The 12518-nt window shown below is 39.4% G+C and overlaps 1 protein-coding gene across 1 annotated transcript in view; it reads left to right on the top strand.

Annotated features, from left to right (window-relative positions):
* Pard3b (par-3 family cell polarity regulator beta) overlaps positions 1–12518 on the top strand; it is a 1086921-nt gene that overhangs the window by 865965 nt on the left and 208438 nt on the right. The window contains exon 19 of the mRNA XM_045147062.1: positions 10603–10713. Within this exon, the coding sequence (XP_045002997.1) occupies positions 10603–10713 (111 nt within the window). The remainder of the gene's footprint in view (positions 1–10602; positions 10714–12518) is intronic.

Genomic DNA, 12518 nt, shown 5'->3' with positions numbered 1-12518 from the left:
AAGGAAAACGAAGCCCTAGCTATGCTCTGTGTGACGTGCAGAAGGTTTAGCACATATGGAACATGGGAGAACATTACAGGGTTAACTCTGTGTTCTTCATTTCAAACTGGAGATAAACACGATTTCAGCTTTGATCCTACACAGAACTCATTCTTTGTCACTCAACTAATTAACTCAGTAAGCTAGAGAAAAGATGCTAATTTGGGCATCAAAGAAGTGATCTATTTTTTTTTTGTTTAATCAGAGTTATAAAGATGAGTTTATTCCCATAAGGCTGGGCCTGCAGTTCAGTCATTCTTGCTTTTTATAGATGAACACTATAGAAAATGCACCGTTTGTCTTCTATCTGAAGATGGGGTGAGCGATAGCATCCAGGGTTCCCTTTAACACGTTCTTGGCATAGTCATTGTAAATGAACCCACACACATTAGCCATCACTTCACACTGTCCCTTTGTCCTTTACACAGAAGGCAGGTGCCGCCATCTGGTCTGTCTTGCGGTATACAAATGGACCATATGCAAAGTATGTTGATTTCTGCTATTGAGCTACAGGTTGTGTGTGACATTTCATGGTTGCAAGTCACCCCTTAATTTCCATATAATTTTTAGTTAGCTTCCTCTGAATTTGAACTCTTTGACAAGACTTAGGCTTTCCCTTGCCAGGCAGTTTGCTGAGCTGAGCTGACCACACTGGACAATCTGTGTCTGGTAAACTTTCGAGTCATTTCCTTCTGCAGGATGAAACTGTGAACAGTTTGCACTGCACTTGGCCCTGCTGGGCCTGGGAAAACCAGCACAGCTGGTGAGCCTTCCCCACCTGACAGAAAAAAGTTAAAAATGAACTAAGATTTGGTCTCAAAACGCTTAACTTCTTTCCTGACTTTTGGGTTTCCAGGGCAAAGGAGATAGAAAAAAACAGGGAAGGAAGGAGGAGATGCTGTATGTGCACAGATGACAAGGGAGTATCCTCTGTTGAGTGAAGTGTGACTTCCCACCCTGTGATCTGTTTGAATGAGCTTTGGGGTTTTATATGTGTCTCCCTACTCAGCCAGCCACCAGAAAAAAAATAAAATAAAACCAAAGATCCACTTAAATACTAAAAGTAAGAAGACATACATACAACCCACTGCTTTGAAATAAGTAAACATTTAATAAAAGAAAAAGCTTTCCTAACTATTAAGAAAACATAAAAATGCAAAAAGATCTATTTCTTTAATGCATTTCTTTAATGTTAAATGTACTTCCCAGAAATCATAAGCATTTAGTCTGCATCACTAAGGCTCTTGCCTACCATGTCTTGAAGCCAGTGAAAGTGTATGAAAGCAATTAATCAAAGTTCACTGCACTCCCGAAGAGCATTTCTCCTGGAAAGCAGAGGGAGAATAACTTAAAACCCAGTGTGGCAGTGACAGCTAATAAAGCTTCCTAGAGCCCCTGTGTGGATCTGAAAATCACACCTTATTAGTATCTTTATCTTTCTTGCTCACTCATTCATGCTTGTTTTCATTTAATTTTAATTTCTGGCCTCTTGTTCACAGATTTCCCTTTTTTAACCCCTCTAAGAGTATTGAGGTAATAACCTCAGAGGAAAGCTTCATTTGCTAGCAAAAATGCTCAACAAAAGTTAACTGTCATGTGCTTTACACATCCCTAACTGGCTCACGAATCAGCCTTGCAGAGGTTCTGGTTGTGTTTGTTTTCAGGAATGTTGGCTATTGGTGATATGTGTTTGCATTGCTTTCTGAGCCCTTTAGAGTTTCCTTTAGTGGATTCAGTGTTTCCAAATCCGTCGCCTTTCCTAACCCTTCAGCACGGGGAAAGCAAATTAGCTCAAGGATTCCCAGCAGCTGAATTTAGCCAGAGAGCTGCCTAAAAACTCTACATAGCAGATGTTTTATCCACTTATGCAGAAATCCTACAATGGCATAGGACCTTCCTGCTTTCTAAGCCTAAAAATAAACATCAAAATATTTGAGATCTGAAGATTTCTTGGCCCAGAAATCAAAAGTTGCCATGATTCCCAATTTAGTGGTCACATCCCAGGAATGAATGACAATCCAGAGAAAGGCAGCTGATTAAGGTTGGGTGGTGGGTGTTATCCTCAAGGGAAATAGTAGACAGATCACGATAAAAAAAATCAGTGGGATTAAACACACAAGTTGTTTTCATATAGCTTGTCATCATCTCACAAACACATGAACTTACTTGTAATGAATGCCTAAACAAAGTAGTCATTATTAAAATTTTAATTAGAAACCTCAATTTCAAGGTTTCAACTGCTTGATTAGGTTGAGATTAAGAAGACAGATTTTTAACATTGTGTTTCTCTTTATTATTAGTTTTATTACTTATTTTATTATTATTGGTTATTAAAACCTCAATGCAGTCAGTTTTTACCTGTGTAGACATCCTAGAAAGAAAACCTCTACCTACTGTTGCATGCTATGGACTGCATTTAAAGAGGTTAAAATAGCTTTCCTCTTCTAATAAATATTCTTGGCTTAATAATATTTCACCTCTCTTATTAAGAGTCGCAGACATTAACCATATGTTTTAGTCTGTTTTTCTTTTGTTGCTATAATGAAATACTTGAGGTTAGGTCATTTCTATAGAAATGAAGATCATTTAGGTTGCTCTTTTGGAAATCTAAGAGCATCCCTAGAGTGTCTACTTAGTCTTAAGCTATATAATGTTATGGCAAAGGAGAAGGGAAAAAAGGAAGTGGTGCATTCAGAAGGAACAGATATGCAAAAAAGAGATAGCAGGATGTCCATTATTATGAGAACTGGCGCAGTCCCATGAGACCTGACTTACTCTAAGAGACATAATTCAGTCCCAAGAGAAGGAACCCAGTCATTAGTTCATTCATGTGGTGGTGCTACTGTGACTTCATGACTTCCTACTAGGCACCACATCTCTTAATGTCTCTGCCATCTCGCAGTAGTGCCACGCTGTAAACCAAGGCCCAGCACATGAGTCTTCATGGGAGGGACCACATCCAGTTCGTAATGCTGTAACAATCATTCATGCATGGAAAGCCAAAAATAAAATTCCAGTTGTTTTCACTTCTTAATCCTAAAATGGGTTGCAACAAACACAAATCTGTCCATTGTTCAATCAGTAATATTAACATAAAAGTAATGCCCTTAGGTAGCCAAAAAAAAAAAAAAAAAGTGTGGAGGGAGACTAATTGGTCAATTTTACCTGAATTTTTATCAAATTGATTAAGTCTCAAGTACAATGGAACCATGTGAGCTAAATGTGGAGAGACCTTTGTGACATAAATTTGAGAGAGAGAGAGAGAGAGAGAGAGAGAGGCAAAGCTGAAGTGCACAAACATATGACATTGTAATGCATGGAAGTTGTTTTCATCACCATATGCAGATGCTAATTCAGAGCCCAGTTTGGAATAAATCAGACAACATAAGCCCTTTATGAGTGGATTTCAGAATAAACTGTGGAAATAATAGCCAAAGACCTGTGGGCTTCTCTGGCCCCATGCTTTGCTTGGCAGTTTCAAAGTATATAATTTACCACATGATAGGGGAATGTCATGCATCGTTTGTAAAACAACTAGTTACAGGGGCGGATGAACCATTATCCATGTCCCGAAAATACAATGACTGTGAAATTTGTAAATTTTAACATCTGACATTGTTCCATAGCTTTCTAAGCCTAATATTAGTGACCAGATCATAGAGCGTTTTCTAGTACATCATTGACACCCAAAGACATTGACTGATTTGCAGCAGGAGACCTACACACTTTTCTGCTCTCTTTGGATTCATAAATTGCCTCTGATTTAAAACAGGAGTATCTGAACATTTTCCTTGTCTGACTTTTTAGGCCCCTTCCATCATGTAGGGTTTCTTTCAAAGAGTGAGCCAAAGAGATTATGGCAAAAACAGAATAAATTACCCAATAAGATCTAGGGGAAAGAGTTGTAGTGAGAACTTAGCAGAATTAAGAAATAAATCAAAAGAAAGGAAGAAGGAAAGAAATCAAATGAAGGTGTAGCCATGGAAAAACACTAGAGCTAGTTCTGTCCTCATTGTGACTGGGAAACATTCATCAGTGTATACATGCGGGTCTGGAGTGAATTTCAAAGTCACCAGTATCAGGGAAGAAAAACAAAATAAGGAAAGAAGTAGAATCTGTGGAGAAACTGGGAGATAATGACCAAGAGGTATGTTAAAATCTTCATGAAAGAGACAACAATAAGGTACTAGGTCTTGCTTAGTTACTTGGAGGGGGAACAGGTCAACACTTACCTGATGGATGACATTGGCGGTGGCTGCACCCTCGACTCCAATGTGATGTGTGGTGGCTGCTCACTCATGAACAGATGAGTGGATGAAACATTACCCAATTTCTCTTTGAACATGGCTTTTATGAGGCTCCCTACCCAGACAATATAGCATCCCAGTGCCTGGTGCCACTGAGTAATTTTAAAAGGTTTAAAGTGAAATTTTAATGTTTTATAAACAAATAGCTTGCCGGGCGTGGTGGCGCACACCTTTAATCCCAGCACTCGGGAGGCAGAGGTAGGAGGATCGCTGTGAGTTCGAGGCCACCCTGAGACTCCATAGTGAATTCCAGGTCAGCCTGGGCTAGAGTGAGACCCTACCTCGAAAAAAAATATATATATATATAGCTTAAAAAGAAAATAAGAAAGAAAAGGCAATAAGAAGGAAAAGAACCTCATTCTTTTTTTAAATTTCTTTTTGTTTATTTGTATTTATTTATTTGAGAGTGACAGACAGAAAGAGAAAGAGGCAGTTAGAGACAGAATGGGCACGCCAGGGCTTCCAGCCTCTGCAAACGAATTCCAGAAGCGTGCGTACCCTTGTGCATCTGGCTAACATGGGCCCTGGGGAATCGAGCCTCAAACTGGGGTCCTTAGGCTTCACAGGCAAGCACTTAACTGCTAAGCCATCTCTCCAGCCCAGGAACCTCATTCTTTTCTTCCCTCCACCTCCAGCCTCTCCTGTCTCAGTGTTTTTCTCTCTTCCTTCCTCCCTTCCTCCCTCCCTCCCTCCCTCCCTCCCTCCCTCCCTCTCTCTCTCTCTCTCTCTCTCTCTCTCTCTCTCTTTCTTTCTTTCTTTCTTTCTTTTCTTTCTTTCTTTCTTTCTTCTTTTCTGCCTATCATTAAAAAAACTCTCTCCAGTATAAATCCAATTGAAAACCTCCTTCTTTAGGTTAGGTGGAGTTCGTTTGCAATGGCTAGAGGCCCTGATGCACCCATTCTCTCCCTCTCTCTCTCTCTCTTTCTCTGTCTGTCACTCTCAAATAAATAAATAAAAATAAAAACAAAAAAATTTAAAAAAAAACTGGACACAGGACTGGAGAGATGGCTTAGTGGTTAAGATGCTTGCCTGTGAAGCCTAAGGACTCATGTTTGACTCTCCAGATCCCACGTAAGTCCCACAGTGATGCAAGCATACAAAGTTGCACATGCTCACAGGGGGGTTCAACAGCATTGGCTGAAGGCTCTAGTGTGCCAATTCTCTCTCTCTCCACACACACACACACATGCTCTCACATAAAAAAGGCAAGTTTGTTGGGTTTGCCTAAAACTTGGACACAGCCATGCATGCATGTAACCCCAGGATGAGGGAGATATAGACAAGAGGGTCTTTGGGGCTCACTGGTCATCTGGTCTGACTGAAAAATGGCCAAAACAACTTCTGTCAGATTGATTAAGTCTCAAGTACAATGGTGACCATAATCTCCTTGCAGTAATTGCCTCAGATTCTTTAACAATCCACTCTCCTGATATTCTTCCTACATCTTCATTATGTTTATCCTTGAGCATTTTCTCCCTCTCCATTGACCAGTTAGAAATCACCATCATCTTCTTTGTTCAATGACCACTTCTCCAATCCTAGCTGTCCTCACCTTCCTGCCACTCTCCTGGAGTCATCCCCAGTCAGTCTAATGCATTGGCTGATTTTGTTTTCTTGATGCTTTTAAACATACTCATTCTATCTTGTTTACTTCTGCTCAGTAAGACATAGTTACTCTTCTGTTTCTCCTCAAACTCCTTCAACCTACCAAGGTTTTAGCCTATTGTCTCTGTACCTTTTACTATGGAGAAATGATCAACTCTGGCTCTGGGAATGAGCTCCAAGCTTCTTTCTGACCTGCTTTTCCATCTGCATCCTGCGCAAGTCTCCCTCTTTGCTTCAGCCAACCTGGACTTCTGTCACCACTTGGTAAGCGTGGCAACTTCCCTGCCTCATGTGTGTCCTCTGCCATGCACTGCTTCCTCCACACATAAGGCTTTCCTCCCTATCTGCTTGCCTGCAACTTGGATTTTCAGCTTAATACTATTTCTTCACTGAGGCCTTCCACAATTCATCATTGTCAATCATTGTCTTTCCCAACATCCTTCTTCATGCACTTCATAACTTATGGTTATATATTTATGTTTGTTTGGTACTTATCTTTCCTGCTAGAACATAAATCCTATGAGGACAGTGTATAGTCTTGTATCTCAACATGACAACAACCTATATCAGTGTTTATAATAAAATGTGATCTATAGTCGATGGCTAATAAACATTTTAAAATTAATTAATGGAAGGAAAGAGGTGGGGAAAGAAGAAAGGAAGGAGGGAAAAAGAAAAGTAGAAAAAATGAACCATGTTAGTTCCACATGATTCTGTTTCTCATAACTTTTATAGAAATGAACAAGAACAGGTGCTTTAAGCAAACTTACAATTCATGAAAATGTAAATTTGCATAAAAAATATGTTGAAAGGTGATTTTTCCACTTTATAAAAACATCCATCATGAGCAACTTTAAACAGGCTACCCAGGTACATGTAAAGTAAGGTTCTATGATTGGAACCACATGTGTGCACAGAATTTTTCAGCAAAGTATCTTTCATATAAAGCATGGTTGACCTATGAGCAATTTCCTTAAGGCACCTAGCCTACAATGGTCAAGTTAAACTTCTAAGGTAACAGATAATGGGAGGCATGAATGCAGGAAATATTTGAAACCCTAGAATGCAAAGCAGGGACTGTAGCTAGTCAGGGGCCTCATGACTTTTCCCCACAAAAGTCTCTAGTGGTGAGATGAATCTCCCTAAGTCTCTTTTCTATATCTCAAGTCAAAATGTCTATGACACAACCCCTCAGAGGGCTGCTATGGGATAGAGGCTGGTAAAGTTGCCAGATTCATTCTTTCCTCCTGATGCCCCCAGATCTGCTGCCCCCAATACCACTGACTGCATAGCAGGAGGAAAAACTCTGTATTCATAACACAATCCAATTCTTTCCACAGGGCCTCTGTTTCTTCACTTTAACAGGGTAGGAGTCTTTTTTTTTTTAATTTATTTATTTATTTGAGAGCGACAGACACAGAGAGAAAGACAGGTAGAGGGAGAGAGAGAGAATGGGCGCGCCAGGGCTTCCAGCCTCTGCAAATGAACTCCAGACGCGTGCGCTCCCTTGTGCATCTGGCTAACGTGGGACCTGGGGAACCGAGCCTCGAACCGGGGTCCTTAGGCTTCACAGGCAAGCGCTTAACCGCTAAGCCATCTCTCCAGCCCGGTAGGAGTCTTTTTGAAGAGTATTGTTTCATATTTTCTTCTTAATCCTTTGCAAGCTTTATAAAATAGGGGGACTTATAACCATTCTCTCTAGTAAGATGATTTTTGCATCTTCTTATTGGTAAATGCAATCAAAAGATCATGAACTTTAAATCAAAACATAATATTTGTGGAATTGGTTGATTTATTGACAGGTTTTCAGATAAAATACTTTGTAGAATTTAATCCTTATAGTCAAACATATTTCACTATGGTAGGAGCATAGTAAATTACTGTTGAACTGCAGAAAAATAGAACAGTTTAGATGCCAGCAGAGAAAACTATATAGAAGGCGTGGCAGTAATGATCAAAGCAAATTTGGACTAGGTTAGTTTTACCTTTCAAAAGTAGGGCTACTTTCATCTCAAAAATTCTAATACTTCTTTAGAATAAAGTTAGACATAAAGAATAAAGAAAACTATATCTTGGACAACATTTTGCCTGCATCCATGCTTTAAGGCATTATTTCTAGCATGTTCCCCACAATTTTGAACTTCATATACAAGTGTTATTATATTCAATGGCATTTTGAGAGAATTACTTATCTAAATGATGTGCTAAGGTATTAACTTCCCCTGTGAATGTATTTAGAGTGTAATGAAGAGTCCTCAGCTTCTTTGGCATGGGTAGCTATGGTATACATTCATGGACGCCCAATTTATTTTTTTAAATTTATTTTAGAGAGAGAGGGAGAGGAGAGAAAATTAGTACACCAGGACCTCAGCTGCTCAATTTGAATTTCAGATGCTTGTGCCACCTAGTGGTCATGTGCAACTTTGCACTTGCCTCACCTTCATGTGTCTGGCTTACATGGGATCTGGAGAGAGACCAAACATAGGTCCTTAGGCCTTGCAGGCAAGTGCCTTAACCACTGAGTCACTTCTCCAGCCCAAAACACTATTTAGATATCTCCTGCTTTGGAGGTTATAGAGGAGCATTAAATTTATTAACAACTCTGAATTATATTTGAAAGCCAATGTTATTATATTTTGTGTGAATTTTTTCTCTGCCCTAGATACTTCTACAAATGACATCAGGTTATTTCTTCAGTGGAAAAAACAAATGGATTGAAAACTACAAGCAAAATAAAAGAAAGAAAGAGAGAGAAATAATGAATGAAAGAGGGAGGGAGGATGGGAGAAAGGACTTGGGACTTAAAGCTACTCAATAGACTTAAAGCTGATAGTTGACCAGAGTCTCAGGACTGGTCTGAACACAGCAAATCTAAGTGCAATAGAAGGTATAGATGAGGAGGGGCTGAGCTCATGACAAAGGACCTGCTCACTGAAATTGTGAGTCGAGAAATAGGGAGAAAAGTCAAGAGCATGAAAGGCTTCTGGGGAAAGCATGATACAACGTGCACTATGACAGCAGCAGCAATGGGAAGCTGTGCCATGTCTCCAGCTTCTGTCTCAGGGTCACACTCACTTGCCATTCACAACCTCTGCTGACTGACACAATCTAAAAAGGTACAAACCTATGCCCATTTTATGAAAATCAAAAAAGACAAAAATGAGGACTTATTTTGTTGTTTTTCTATCATTCTGGTTGGTTAGAGTATACACTGGTCTTCAAAATCTATAAATTAGGGCTGGAGACATGGCTTAGTGGTTAATTAAGGTGCTTGCCTAAAAAGCCAAAGGACCCAGATTCAATTACACTGTACCCATGTAAGCCAAATGCACAAGGTCGTGCATGTGTCTGAAATTCATTTGCAATAGCTAGAGGCCCTAGGGTGCCCACCTCTCTCTTTCCCTCTCTATCTGCTTCTTTCTCTCAAATAAATTTAAAAAAACTAAAAGTCTATAAATCATTGGAGGAAATGCTAATCTTCCATTATGTATCAGGAGTGAGGTGCTGAGATGGAGGCTAACCCAAATATAGCCAATTATAAAAGTTGGTAGCTACATAGCTAGATGGATAGATAGAGGATAGATGATGGACAGATAAATGGATATAGGTAGATGATATATAGATAGTAGGTAGGTATACAGATAGAGAATAGATAGTAGAGAGATGGTAGTTAAATATATTATTGTTATGCCCACACATACATAAAGAGTTAAAATTTGCTGCTATTTAATGAGAAAAAAGGAAGTAAAGAATATTTGCCTTAGCAGAGCAATATACATAGTTGAGTGGCTTCTTCCTGGATATTAATGGAAAATCCTGTCATTTGTTTTATTCATGTGCATTGGTACCAAGCCCATGGGAGATTGCATCTGGAGAAAACATCTACTGGGAAAACTGCCTGTCACATAAGGACACGTCCTAGTAATAATTTAATCATAGCTTTTGTTCCCCCTCTCATTTCAAAGGTGCAGGTTTCATTTTCCTGCATGTTCTAAAGAAACACAATGTTCTTGCAAAGCATCATAATTGCTGGCATGTTCTTGCAGCTTTAGACAGGCCAGATGCTCTGAGCACAATAAGCTGGAGTGACCGGGAGCATCAGAGAGTTACCGTGCCCTGATGGAAAGGCCATGTGTGAAGAGTGATCAAACTCTAATCAATGCTTTAGACAAGGCTCAGAACAGCCCAGACTTTCTGGCCCTTTGCTGGTAATGTGCAAACATTGAACTAGGTGTTCAGTAACGTCCCTTGTTATCTGTCCTCATATAATCACATGAATTTAACCTTAAAATCACAAGAGAACTGGAGTAGAACTTCTGTTTAGAAAATGGGTCAGATCTTTTAGTTTTATATGAATGCAATTCATATTTTTAATTCTCCATTGAATTAACAGTTCAAATTGTTAGTATTTGAATCACATGATATTTTGACTGGTACATAATATCTGAATGCAAAGAAAGAAGGAAAGAGGAGAGAAAGGGGGAATTCAGCAACAGTGTTATTTTTCTGCTTTCAAACTTATTTTACTTTCATTTTATGCAAGAGATCTTGCATTACTCAAAACAATGACTTATGACTTGAGCTTATTTCATATACCTCTTAAACTTTCCATGTAAATAATGTGATTATTAACTGTTCCCCCTCTTTCTAGATTTGGGAAAAAGAAAGATGACAAAGGTGGAAAGGCTGATCAGAAAGGTGCACTGAAGACTGAGAACCTTGGAGAAGAAGAGCTGGAAAAAATGAAAGAAGAGAGAGAACGGTGAGCAGAAATACTGAGCCCTTCCTTTGCTTGACTGGGGGGGATGTCTGTGTTAATTTGCAACAATCAAGGGGAAAGACTTTACTTTAAGAAGTGTACCAGAATACTGGCACCAAAGGAAAGGCTTTTGATACTAACAGCAGTCTGTCTTTCTGCAGAATCTTTCTTGTGATGCAGATGAGTACTCACCTTCATGCCTTTACTATCTCAGTACCTGCAGTTCCACACAAAACTCTTCCAGTCTCACTACATCAGTGCAATTCCACACAGAGCCCTCAAGTTCTGATTACATCAGTGCACATTTTCCCATGACTTAAAGGTTGAACATCTTTTTCTATGAATCCAAAGGTCATTATGATTTTGATGTTTAGAACTCTCAAGTACCCCTAGTCTGTTCCTTATTTTTGACAGGCTGTTGTATGCCTTCTTAATTCCATTCTGCTAAATCCAATTGGGTGCTATCATTTGAGAAGTACATGTCCTTTATTTTTCAAAAAACCCACTGTCTTTTATTAGGCTATCAGCAGGCTGAAAAGTATGTTGCCCATCTGTTAATAGCTGACTTCATTCAATACAACAATGATAGTTTGTGAGGGTTAAATTCTTGTATTTGAGAAGCATTCCATTTGGACAAGAGGACCTTCACATATCTTTGATGTTAACTCTGGCACTTATCCCAAGTAGATATGTAAATGTCTGATTTTGAAACATGTAGTTGAATATTCGTATTTCTGCTGAAAAATTCTTCGCCTTCCCCACTGTATAAAGCTTGGAGAAAGATTGGGACGAGCACAGACAGGGCTAGTATATCATTTTAAGTATTTGATGCTGGCATCATCCCATAGCAAGTTACATGTATCCCCTCACTTGCTTATTAGCTACATTTGTGCTTAGGGTTTTTTGAGTCCATTATTATATTTATTGCTTTGTACTAAGAAAATTATGTCTATTCATTGTGTTTTCTAGCACAGTCTAAGAGTATTTACTGTTGAGAAGGATGAGTTTATCATGTAGCAGTGGTCAAAATAAATAAATAAAACACAGCTATTTGGTCCTTTCTTATTTTTGAGAGGCTGATAAGCTTGGTCCCAGGGTCATTGAAACAGTTAAAAGGAAATCAAGAGTTTTACATTGTTGTCAGCTATTGGCCTGGCAGAGCCACCCTAAACACAAGAAAGACACTATCATCGCACAAGACTCAGCAACTCTGTAATGTAATTCAGGCTCAGATTCTAATGCATATATTGGCAAAGACATCTGTGTGGTGAGCCTGTATCATAGATCTTTGCTGGGCCTTGATTCCATTTACTGAGGCTCTGGGTTCCCCTGCCTCATCTTCTGGAATCTGAGCTATTTGCCAGAATGCAGACTGCAGATTGTGTCGTGTGTGTGTGTGTGTGTGTGTGTGTGTGTGTGTCCCAGTACTTACTTAAGATGGGCGGGGGAGTAGCTGGGGAACTGTGTGCCAGTTAGAAAATTGATAACCCATAAAAGAAGGTAGGTTGTCTTTAAGCAAGAGTTCATTTCCTCTCTGGATTTGCCTTTAGGAAGCAGGTGCCCAAGAGGGTTTTGTTAAAAGCAGGGCTGTAAATTCACCTCAGCTGACTATGTAGGCTTCAGGTCCAATTTTCTTAAAATATGTCTGGCCAGAATAATGAAAGAACTATACAATTAGCCTGCACTTAGGCCACCTCCCCACACATGAACACATAAAACACATATGATATAGGTTTCCTAAAGACAACATTGTCTCCATCAAGTGCTGTAAGAAGAAGCTGAAGGAGATGATTTTATGGTTGGGAGCT

Source organism: Jaculus jaculus, chromosome 4, assembly GCF_020740685.1.
Source record: "Jaculus jaculus isolate mJacJac1 chromosome 4, mJacJac1.mat.Y.cur, whole genome shotgun sequence".
Lineage (NCBI taxonomy): Eukaryota > Metazoa > Chordata > Mammalia > Rodentia > Dipodidae > Jaculus > Jaculus jaculus.
This window is presented reverse-complemented; position numbering and strand designations above follow the sequence as displayed.